General features: G+C 45.5%; 1 protein-coding gene across 3 annotated transcripts in view; it reads left to right on the top strand.

The window, feature by feature from the left end:
• CAP2 (cyclase associated actin cytoskeleton regulatory protein 2) overlaps positions 1–12,926 on the top strand; it is a 335,178-nt gene that overhangs the window by 100,228 nt on the left and 222,024 nt on the right. For all 3 annotated transcript variants that reach the window (XM_063923215.1, XM_063923216.1, XM_063923214.1), the window contains exon 2: positions 11,280–11,412. In XM_063923215.1, the coding sequence (XP_063779285.1) occupies positions 11,289–11,412 (124 nt within the window). In that variant the 5' untranslated portion in view covers positions 11,280–11,288. The remainder of the gene's footprint in view (positions 1–11,279; positions 11,413–12,926) is intronic.

Below are 12,926 nucleotides of genomic sequence, written 5' to 3' on the forward strand. Positions count from 1 at the left end.
TGCTGGTTGCTTAAATATGGGGGAACCCCTGTCATTTTTTTCCCCATATTTCTGCAACCAGGATCGGCTCAAAGAGCCCGAGGCTGGTTATGCTTAGGAGGGGGGACCCCACGCAATTTTTTTTGAAAAAATAAGCACTTTCCCACCCCTTCCCACTGATATACATGCACGGATCTCATGGATCCGTGCATGCCTATCCAATCACGAATAAAAAAAAAAGGTCTGTTTTTTTTTAGCACTTTTTTACGAGTTGTAATTTTTCACGGCAGTGTTTGTTTATTTTTTGCTTTGCACTTCTTAGTAAATGACCGAGATTCATACTTAAACAGCCGCGTTTTGACCGATGGTGTATTCATTCGTAATTTTTTACTTGGACTTGCAAAAAATTACGAATGCCCTCATCTCTGCCGTGATTAGTGTTTAGTAAATTACCGAGATGACACTTTGATGAAAAAACGGCATCTCGGTCAAAATCGGGAGCTTAGTAAATTTCCCCCTAAGCCTTTCATGATAAATTATTGTAACCTAATTGTAATGTAATTTCCAGCCATGCTATGGTGCAAATGTGCAGTCCAAATGCACTTATATCATGTCAGGCACTCTGCCAATTTAGCGTAAATCTGCAAGGTTATGAGAGGCTAAATAGTGGTATCTTAGGGGCTGCAACATGTTGTACTTTGCTCTTGATGGTGGTGATTGCAGTATATCTACCTATACATGGATTTGGCAGTCTAGTTCACCTAGTTTTGGAAAAAACAAGATTTGATTTTCCAGGACATGATTAAATAGATTGATGGGAATGAGAAAAGGTGCATTCCTTGTGTTACAGGTGAGCGCACCACATTTTACACTCGGCCCCATACAATACTATTAGTGAGTTCTACTTTGTACTTTGATGTCCTCTCACACATAAATACAAATACATGGACTAATATCTTAAGGGAAAATGTTTATCTCAAAGAAGTTTAAAATGTTTACTTTAATAAAGTGGGTGATGCTAAAGTGGAATTAGTTTTCACTATAGTGTAAAAGTGTATTTTGTTGTCCTTTAGCTATGCTGTTAGGGGCCCAAACAATACTACACTAGATACTGTTCTATAAACGGATACTGCGGGTTAATCATGTTTGTTAGCAACCCAAAAGAGCACACTAATGGGCAAAACCATGTTGCACTGCAGGTGGGGCAGATGTAACATGTGCAGAGAAAGTTAGATTTGGGTGCACTGACGTATTTATAATAGGTGCAATGTGTGCGGTGCACACGGGCCCCCAGCGATCCACGAGGGCCTACACCGCACACCCTGCACCCATTAATTGAAATAATTACCCTCTGGAATCCTGCGGCACAGCAGCAGTGCTGCCGAAATCACTGGGAAAATGGCGCAGCGGCATTTTACTGGTGATTCGCGCATGCGCAGTAGGAAAATCACTGGGAAAATGGCCACCTCACCATTTTCCCAGAGATCTGCGCATGCGTTGTAGACTCTGGGACAGCGCTAGGGTCCCCTTGGGACCCTAGCGCTCAGAGTCTACACAGTGCTGTCGGCTAGAGAAAAGGGGGTCCAGCCGGAGCCTGCACACGGGCCTCCTCCTCTCTAGAAACGCCCCTGCTTGGGTGGGTTGTATTGTTTCTGTGCAGGGTAAATACTGGCTGCATTATTTTTACACTGCAATTTAGATTTCAATTTGAACACACCCCACCCAAATCTAACTCTCTGGACGTGTTACATCTGCCCCACCTGCAGTGCAACATGGTTTTGCCCATTAGTGTTCTTTTCTGGTTTGCTAAAAAGCCTGCATTAGGCCCACTATACATATCACTATTTCGGAAACTGTCCTATATACCATGTAGTTTGTACCCCAGTTACATTATTACTTTCAAAGGCATTAGAGAAATACATCAAACTCCATCTTTAATCAAAACCTCTTACAGTTAAATGCCCATTTTCAAATGGAACTCTATGGGTGTCGTGGGCACCCACGAGTGGGAATAGTCCCTGTTAGTCGGCATGCTGACTGTAGGGACTGTGATGGGGCGGGATGAAGGTGCCGGTATTGTGACTACCAGTCACGTAACTACATCCCGCCCCAGGGCTAATGCCTGGACTAATGCTAAGTAGCATCGGGCCCATCCTGGTACCCCTGGCCTGGGGTACTAGGGAAATACAGATAATATCAGCCCCTGCCCCCAAGTAAATGTTCTTGTTATTATTTTCTAGGAATAATAGTGCCCCTTTTTTGTAATATCTAATATTGCTCCCATATTTACATCATCCTTCAGTAGCATTGTAAATATTTCTTTGTATCTGTTTTTTGTTCTGTGTGAGTGTTAATAACTGAATAACTCCACTTTTTTGTCATGTACAGTACAATATCCTGAATATTAAAGATACATAATATTTACGGCTAGTGTTTATTGCTTCATATTTGCAGTTGATACATTCTGTGTATGTCAATGATGCACAAATACAATCAATAGCTATCAAAGGGAAGCAGGACATAGCGGGTTCTTCCAAGATTATATGATGGCATGCTTCATGAAGAGGATGTTACTATTTGGCTGCATTTATCAGGATGTCACTTGTATCAACAGAGAGAACATGAAATCAAATGGAACTCAGGAAGTAACTGATATTCTGTAATCTTTTCAGCTGTAGTAGCAAAGAAAGAGCATTCTGCCCAACAGAATATTGTATCACCAATGTTTGTATAAAAGAAATAATAAACTTAATTTATATTCAGGTATTTTTTACATGAACACTTTACAAGTTAGATCACGTACCATGTAAAATATTATCTGAAAAGCAAGTCTATAAAGTATCAATATAAAAATATAATATTCAAAATCTTTGAGGGTGATTCAGTTGTTTATCATGCCGGATCTCCTGTCTAAAGAGCCAGAAGAACTGGGGCGATATTCAGTTTAAAAAAAAAAAATGATCGCACCCAGACAGGCCGGATTTAGCTACGTAAAACGGTTAACCCCGACCAAAGTTCTGGACGCAACGCGAAACAGGTCCCTTTTTGCACAATTCAGTTTGCCAGTATGGGGGCTGCAAGCTGAAGTGTGTCTCCCCGTGGCTCAATGCATGTAAATGGAGCAACAATTGGGGGTAGTTCAATTGTTTCTCCCCACGACCAGCACTAGATGGCGCCCAACGGAGCAAGTCAATTGTTGCTCCATTCGGGTGCGATGAGCCGCGGGGAGACACATTTCAGCACGCAGCACCTTCAAGGCGAGCTGAACTGTGCGAAAAGTGTCCTGTTAGGCAGCCCAAACTTTTTATGTCACTCCCAGCACTTTGGTCGGGTTTAGTCATTTTACGCAGCTAAACACGGCCTGTCTGGGTGTGATAAGCGCAATAAAAATACAACAATTGAACTTCGCCCCCCTCCATTTCCCGTCACTTTAGATGGGAGATTGGGCGCAATAAACTTTGCTTTCCACCTATTGAATTGTTCCGTTGGGTGCCATCTAGTGGTGGCTGCAGAGAGAAACAATTGAATTTTTATATTCTATATGCCACTGCAACATATTTCCAGACTTAAGTATGTGTATAGTATTGAAAATAGTTAGAAGTTATAGAATGATCATTTTAATCTCCAAATCCTGCTTAACAAAATTATTGTATTTCCTTTTTATTGACGTTTGTTTTTTTGGGAAATATACATTATAATAATCCCTACTATCAACCATCCAGTTACATGAGAGGTGCATCGTGTGTATCCATTCATGTCATTCATACTAATTATGAATAATCATACGTCATTTCACGTTGACTTGAAGGGAAACAAGTGCATATTATAGATAGAACATAGGAATGTACTACATGTGGTAGATGGATGCTGCTTTTTACAAAACTATTATGTAAACATCAATTCTTAAATTATCCAAATTTTCTCTGACGTCCTAGTGGATGCTGGGGACTCCGTCAGGACCATGGGGATATAGCGGCTCCGCAGGAGACAGGGCACAATAATAAAAGCTTTAGGATCAGGTGGTGTGCACTGGCTCCTCCCCCTATGACCCTCCTCCAAGCCTCAGTTAGATTTTTGTGCCCGACGAGAAGGGTGCAATCTAGGTGGCTCTCCTGAGCTGCTTAGAATAAAAGGTTTTTTATTTTCAGTGAGTCCTGCTGGCAACAGGCTCACTGCTACGAACTTAGGGGAGAGAAGAAAACTCACCTGCGTGCAGGATGGATTTGCTTCTTAGGCTACTGGACACCATTAGCTCCAGAGGGAGTCGGAACACAGGTCTCACCCTGGGGTTCGTCCCGGAGCCGTGCCGCCGACCCCCCTTACAGATGCCGAAGTTGAAGAGGTCCAGAAACAGGCAGCAGAAGACTTTCAGTCTTCATAAGGTAGCGCACAGCACTGCAGCTGTGCGCCATTGTTGTCAGCACACTTCACCAACAGTCACCAACTGTCACTGAGGGTGCAGGGCGCTGGGGGGGGCGCCCTGGGCAGCAATGTATAATACTTTTTTATGGCTAAAATACATCACATATAGCCCTTGAGGCTATATGGATGTATTTAACCCCTGCCAGATCTCACAAACTCCGGGAGAAGAGCCCGCCGAAAAGGGGGCGGGGCCTATTCTCCTCAGCACACGGCGCCATTTTCCTGCTCAGCTCTGCTGTGAGGAAGGCTCCCAGGCTCTCCCCTGCACTGCACTACAGAAACAGGGTTAAAACAGAGAGGGGGGGCACTTATTTGGCGATATGATTACATATATAAAAATGCTATAAGGGAAAACACTTGTATAAGGGGTTGTCCCTGTATAATTATAGCGTTTTTGGTGTGTGCTGGCAAACTCTCCCTCTGTCTCCCCAAAGGGCTAGTGGGGTCCTGTCCTCTGTCAGAGCATTCCCTGTGTGTGTGCTGTGTGTCGGTACGTGTGTGTCGACATGTAGGAGGACGATGTTGGTGAGGAGGCGGAGCAAATTGCCTGTATTGGTGATGTCACTCTCTAGGGAGTCGACACTGGAATGGATGGCTTATTTAGGAATTACGTGATAATGTCAACACGCTGCAAGGTCGGTTGACGACATGAGACGGCCTGCAAACAAATTAGTACCTGTCCAGGCGTCTCAGACACCGTCAGGGGCTTGTAAAAACGCCCATTTACCTCAGTCGGTCAACACAGACACAGACACGGACACTGACTCCAGTGTCGACGGTGAAGAAACAAACGTATTTTCCTTTAGGGCCACACGTTTCATGTTAAGGGCAATGAAGGAGGTGTTACATATTTCTGATACTACAAGTACCACAAATAAGGGTATTATGTAGGGTGTGAATAAACTACTTGTAGTTTTTCCTGAATCAGATAAATTAAATGAAGTGTGTGATGATACGTGGGTTTCCTCCGATAGAAAATTATTGGCGGTATACCCTTTCCCGCCAGAAGTTAGGGCGAGTTGGGAAACACACCTTAGGGTGAATAAGGCGCTCACACGCTTATAAAAACAAGTGGCGTTACCGTCTCCAGATACGGCAGCCCTCAAGGAGCCAGCTGATAGGAAGCTGAAAAATATCCTAAAAGTATATACACATATACTGGTGTTATACTACGACCAGCAATCGCCTCAGCCTGGATGTGCAGCGCTGAGGGGGCTTGGTCGGATTTCCTGACTGAAAATATTGATACCCTTGACAGGGACATGATTTTATTGACTATAGAGCATTTTAAGGATGCATTTCTATATATGCGAGATGCGCAGAGGGATATTTGCATTCTGGCATCAAGAGTAAATGTGATGTCCATATCTGCCAGACGACAGTGGTCAGGTGATGCAGATTCCAGACGGCACATGGAAGTATTGCCGTATAAAGGGGCGGTCCATCGGACCTGGTGGCCATGGCAACAGCTGAAAAATCCACCTTTTGTTACCCCAAGTCACATCTCAGCAGAAAAGGACACAGTCTTTTCAGTCTCAGTCCTTTCGTCCCCATAAGGGCAGGCGGGCAAAAGGGCCAGTCATATCTGCCCAGGGGTAGAGGAAAGGGAAGAAGACTGCAGCAGGCAGCCCATTCCCAGGAACAGAAGCCCTCCACAGCTTCTGCCAAGTCCGCAGCATGACGCTGGGGCCGTACAAGCGGACTCAGGTGCGGTAGGGGGTCATCTCAAGAGTTTCAGCACGCAGTGGGCTCACTCACAAGTGGACTCCTGGATCCTACACGTAGTATCCCAGGTGTACATTGGAAATTCGAGACGTCTCCCCCTCACAAGTTCCTGAAGTCTGCTTTACCAACGTCTCCCTCCGACAGGGAGGCAGTATTGGGAACAATTCACAGGCTGTATTCCCAGCAGGTGATAATCAAAGTACCCCTTCTACAACAAGGGAAGAGGTATTATTCCACACTATATTGTGGTACTGAAGCCAGACGGCTAGGTGAGATCTGAAATATTTGAACACTTACATACAAGCGTTCAAATCAAGATGGAGTCACTCAGAGCAGTGATAGCGAACCAGGAAGAAGGGGACGATATGGTGTCACTGGATATCAGGGACGCTTACCTACATGTCCAAATTTGCCCTTCTCACCAAGGGTACCTCAGGTTCGTGGTACAGAACTGTCACTATCAGTTCAGACGCTGCCGTTTGGATTGTCCACGGCACCCCGGGTCTTTACCAAGGTAATGGCCGAAATGATGATTCTTCTTAAAAGAAATATGGACGCTTTCCTGATAAGGGCAAGGTCCAGAGAACAGTTGGAGGTCGGAGTAGCACTATCTTAAGTAGTTCTACGACAGCACGAGTGGATTCTAAATATTCCAAAATCGTAGTTTTTTTCCGACGACACGTCTACTGTTCCTAGGGATGATTCTGGACACAGTCCAGAAAAGGATGTTTTCTCCCGGAGAAGAAAGCCAGGGAGTTATCCGAGCTAGTCAGGAACCTCCTAAAACCAGGAAAAGTATCAGTGCATCATTGCACAAGGATCCTGTGAAAAATGGTGGTTTCTTACAAAGCGATCCCATTCGGTAGATTTCACGCAAGAACCTTTACGTGGGATCTGCTGGAAAAATGGTCCGTATCGCATCTTCAGATGCATCAGCGGATAACCCTGTCTCCAAGGACAAGGGTGTTTCTTCTGCGGTGGCTGCAGAGTGCTCATCTATGAAAGGGCCGCAGATTCGGCATTCAGGACTGGGTCCTGGTGACCACGGATGCCAGCCTGAGTGGCTGGGGAGCAGTCACACAAGGAAAAAATTTCCAGAGAGTGTGATCGAGTCTGGAGACTTCTCTCCACATAAATATACTGGAGCTAAGGGCAATTTACAATGCTCTAAGCTTAGCAAGACCTCTGCTTCAAGGTCAGCCGGTATTGATCCAGTGGGACAACATCACGGCAGTCGCCCACGTAAACAGACAGGGCGGCACAAGAAGCAGGAGGGAAATGGCAGAAACTGCAAGGATTCTTCGCTGGGCGAAAAATCATGTGATAACACTCTCAGCAGTGTTCATTCCGGGAGTGGAAAACTGGGAAGCAGACTTCCTCAGCAGGCATGACCTCCACCCGGGAGAGTGGGGACTTCATCTGGGAGTCTTCCACATGATTGTAAACCGTTGTGAAAAACCAAAGGTGGACATGATGGCGTCCCGCCTGAACAAAAAACTAGATATTGCGCCAGGTCAAGGGACCCTCAGGCAATAGCGGTGGACGCTCTGGTAACACTGTGGATGTACCAGTCAGAGTATGTGTTCCCTCCTATGCCTCTCATACAAAAAGTACTGAGAATCATAAGAGGGAGATGAGTAAGAATGATACTCGTGGTTCCGGATTGGCCAAGAAGGACTTGGTACCCGAAACTTCAAGAGATGTTCACGGAAGACCCGTGGCCTCTACCTTTAAGAAAGGACCTGCTCCAGCAGGGGCCTTGTCTGTTCCAAGACTTACCGCGGCCGCGTTTGACGGCATGGCGGTTGAACGCCGGATCCTGAAAGGGCATTCCAGATGAAGTCATCCCTACCCTGGTCGAAGACAGGAAGGATGTAACCGCAAAACATTTTCACCGCATTTGGCGAAGATATGTTGCGTGGTGTGAGGCCAAGAAGGCCCCTACAGAGGAATTCCAACTGGGTCGTTTCCTACATTTCCTGAAAACAGGACTGTCTATGGGCCTAAAAATTAGGGTCCATTAAGGTTCAAATTTCGGCCCTGTCGAATTTCTTCCAGAAAGAACTGGCTTTAGTGCCTGACGTTCAGATGTTTGTAAAAGGGGTACTGCATATACAGCCTCCTTTTGTGCCCCAGTGGCACCTTGGGATCTCAATGTTGTTTTGAGTTTCCTAAAGTCACATTGGTTTGAACCACTCACCACTGTGGACTTAAAATATCTCACATGGAAGGTGACGATGCTATTAGCCCTGGCTTCAGCCTGGCGTGTGTCAGAATTGGCGGCTTTATCATATATAAAGCCCTTACTTAATTTTTCATTCTGACAGGGCAGAATTGAGGACTCGTCCTCAATTTCTCCTTAAGGTGTTTTCTGTTTTTCACATGAACCAACCTATTGTGGTACCTGCGGGTACTAGGGACTTGGAGGACTCCAAGTTACTTGACGTTGTCAGGGCCCTGTAAAATATGTTTCCAGAAAGGCTGGAGTCAGAAAATCTGACTCGCTGTTTAGCCTGTATGCACCCAACAAGATGGGTGCTCCTGCTTCTAAGCAGACGATTGCTCGCTGGATTTGTAATACAATTCAGTTTACACATTCTGTGGCAGGCCTGCCACAGCCAAAATCGGTAAAAGCCCATTCCAAAAGGAAGGGGGCTCATCTTGGGCGACTGCCCGAGGGGTCTCGGCTTTACAACTTTGCCGAGCAGTTACTTGGTCAGGGGAAAACACGTTTGCTAAATTCTACAAATTTGATACCCTGGCTGAGGAGGACATGGAGTTCTCTCATTCGGTGCTGCAGGGTCATCCGCACTCTCCCGCCCGTTTGGGAGCTTTGGTATAATCCCCATGGTCCTGACGGAGTCCCCAGCATCCACTAGGACGTCAGAGAAAATAAGATTTTACTTACCGATAAATCTATTTCTCGTAGTCCGTAGTGGATGCTGGGCGCCCATCCCAAGTGCGGATTGTCTGCAATACTTGTACATAGTTATTGTTACAAAAATCGGGTTATTATTGTTGTGAGCCATCTTTTCAGAGGCTCCTTCGTTGTTATCATACTGTTAACTGGGTTCAGATCACAGGTTGTACGGTGTGATTGGTGTGGCTGGTATGAGTCTTACCCGGGATTCAATATCCTTCCTTATTATGCACGCTCGTCCGGGCACAGTATCCTAACTGAGGCTTGGAGGAGGGTCATAGGGGGAGGAGCCAGTGCACACCACCTGATCCTAAAGCTTTTATTATTGTGCCCTGTCTCCTGTGGAGCCGCTATATCCCCATGGTCCTGACGGAGTCCCCAGCATCCACTACGGACTACGAGAAATAGATTTATCGGTAAGTAAAATCTTATTATAATAGATATTTTTCATTATACACAGATACATAATATATATCCTTATTCAGAAGATGAATGCCATTATAACCAAAGGTGCTATGTACCTTATCTCATATTTCAATTAGATGTTGTATATATTTGCTATACCATGTTCCCAAAGAAGGGAAGTATTCCATATCCCAGCTGTCGGGATCCCGGCGCTTAGCATACCAGCGCCGGGATCTCAATCGCCGGGATACCGACCACTATTCTCCCTCTTGGGGTGTCCACGAGCCCTGGAGCGAGAATAAATAGCGTGGCACGTGTTGCTCGCCACCGTGCCCGCAAGGGGCTCCCGTCACTGGTATGATGGGCGCCGGGATCCCGACAGCCGGGATATCGTAGTAGACCCGTTCCCAAATACTGCTGTACTGTGCAATTTCATAAATTAGCAAAAATTTAGATTCTTTCCTTTATAACCCAGATCAGTAATCCACTAAAGCAGGGGTGGGGAACCTTTTTTCTACTAAGGGCCATACAAAAATTATCAACTTAAAAATTAGCCTGCCCCAGTTGTTATGCCCCAGTAGATATGCCCCCAGTAATTATGCCCCAGTAGATATGCCCCCAGTAGTGCAGTGCCAGATACACATATGCTCCCACAGTGCCAGATACACATATGCCCCCACAGTGCCAGATACAGACATGCCCCCACAGTGCCAGATATAGATATGCCCCCATAGTGCCAGGTACACACATGTCCCCACAGTGCCAGACAGCCCCCAGTGTCAGATATGTCCCTACACATGCCCCCCACCCCACTGTGCTGCTCACCGCTGCTGCTCCAGTGCTCTGGCTGCTGTCCTTCTGCTGCTGTGTGTGTGTGTGTCAGGGGAGGAGAGCGCAGCGCGCACCTTTCCTGCCCCTTAGTGCTCAGTCTGGGTGCAGCATGTGTCAGCTGTCAGGTGTCAGGTAGGGTGGAGAGCGCAGCTATGTCGGGCGGCGGCGGTGGCGTGTAGGACCTCAAACCAACCGCCAGTTCGTTATCCAATCATAGCTCGCAGACCAGCAGCGGCGGCTCCTGATTGGCTGCCGGTATGCGAGCTCTGATTGGCTCATGAAATGGCGGCTGGTTTGAGATCCTACAGGCCACCGCTGCCGGACATAGCTGCACTCTCCTTCCTGCACTGACAGCTGACACACGCCACCGCTGGACTGAGCACAAAGGGGCAGGAGTGGTGCGTGCTGCGCTCTCCCCTGACACACACAGCAGCGGCCAGGCCGGATCAAGTGGCTTTGCTGGACTTACACGGCCTGTGGGCCGGAGGTTCCCCACCCCTGCACTAAAGGCTTTGTTGTTGGGCTACACAAAGTAATACTATATACAAGGGAATGCACTAATCACAGGCTAATACGACATTTTTGGCACCAGCGGGATCGCTTGACTATTGAAACTTTGATATTGCATTTAATAGGGATAGAATTTTAAAATTAAAATTTTCAATGCTTTGTAGTGGCATACAGAATATACAATGATCACATGGAATATATATATTTTTTTCATATCATGAGCTAATATGGCAGTAAAATAGCTATCTATATTAAATATATTTAATATATTATTTTTATTTGAAAATGTCCACAGAATAAACAATTGCCTATGTGTTTGCTTTTATATATGTTTGGGTTCTTGTCCTTTTGTGAAAAACTCGTTTCAATGTCCGATAAAACCTGATATATAACAGTCCAGTTTTGATGTGACATAAATCTAACTGGTTTTTATTAACACCAATATTGGTTTTATATAATATATATTTATGTATATATTTTAATTCAGGTGCTCAAGATGGCAGAGGTGCATGGATTAATGGATAGGTTTGAAAAAGCTGTTATTCAACTTGAGACAATCCTGTCAACATCGTGCTTTTCTAAGCCAACTGGGAATGATGTCGTCAATGGTATTGACGGAGGTAAACTATAATTTATTTATATGACACTGTTAGCTTGAAGAATCCAGATTATGAACCTAAAGTATGTACAATACGCTAAGGGAGAGAATGGGGCATGAAGAAGTAATGATCTTTGACCAGTTTCGCTTCCATAGAAAAAAAACAAGCACCCACATTCATCTATGGTCCTGCTCCAACAAGTTACTTTCCCTATAGTACAGGCCTGGCCAACCTGTGGCTCTCCAGCTGTTGTGAAACTGAACATCACAGTTTTAACATTCCCTAATAGCAAAACTGTGGCGGGGCATACTGGGACTTGTAGTTTCACAACAGTTGGCTATGCCCCCTCAGAGGAGGGGTCTTTGACACTGTAAACAGGAAAGGGAAAGACAGGAGAGCTGAAAAAAAATATCCATGTGACAAAAATATCTGTTGGGAGTTAGTCATTAGGATGCATTTGGACAAGGACATAGATGGTGACAGGATGGAATATTGGAAATCTTTACCTCTAGTGCCTGTGTGGTGTGGAGTGTATGCAATCACTTCATCAGTGTCCCAGACTTTAATTAAAGGATATTTTACTAGCAATATGGAAAGACATTGGGCCTAATTCAGACCTGATAGCAGCAGCAAATTTGTTAGCAAATGGGCAAAGCCATATGCACTGCAGGGGGGGGGCAGATAAAACACGTGCAGAGAGAGTTAGATCTGGGTGTGTTAGTGTTCAAACTGAAATCTAAATTGTAGTGTAAAAATAAAGCAGCCAGTATTTACCCTGCACAGAAACAATATAACCCACCCAAATCTAACTCTCTCTGCACATGTTATATCGCTCCCCCCCCCCCCCCCCCCCCTGCAATGCACATGGTTTTGCCCATTGGCTAACAAATTTGCTGCTGTGATCAGGTCTAAATTAGGCCCACTAAACTAAAGGGCCCTACACATTCGGCGATGTTCTGCCGAGGTGCCCGACGGCCGATACGGGCGACACGGCGGTGGAGGGGAGGTGACGGGGGGAGTGAAGTTTCTTCACTCCCCCCATCACCTGACTCCATAGCACTGCACGCTAATATGGACGAGATTGTCCATATTGGCCTGCATGTATAAGCGACGGGGCACCAACAATGAACGAGCGCGGGGCCGCACATCATTCATCGTTGGTGCCTACACACTGAACGATATGAATGAGTTCTCGTTCATTAATGAACGAGAACGTTCGTATCATTCAGTGTTATCTTCCAGCGTGTAGGGCCCATAACTAACTTGATGATAATTGAAATTAGATTCAATTAACTTGTAAATACACAGTGCAGAAACGCTTGATAAACCATTTCATCACTTATGTGTATTGTAGTACCTGTGTAGGCACATGCTGATTTAAAGTAAAACTGTTGTGAACTTTGGTGAGGTGGGGACGGGGTTTAAAAATATGTGGACAGATTTAAATTTGGGCGGGGGTGTCCTAGCATGACTAAATTACATTGCTATAAAAGTTGATCAGCATTTGGGTGCTACCTGCAAAAGAAGGCAGCAGT

This window comes from Pseudophryne corroboree, chromosome 5 (assembly GCF_028390025.1).
Source record: "Pseudophryne corroboree isolate aPseCor3 chromosome 5, aPseCor3.hap2, whole genome shotgun sequence".
Lineage (NCBI taxonomy): Eukaryota > Metazoa > Chordata > Amphibia > Anura > Myobatrachidae > Pseudophryne > Pseudophryne corroboree.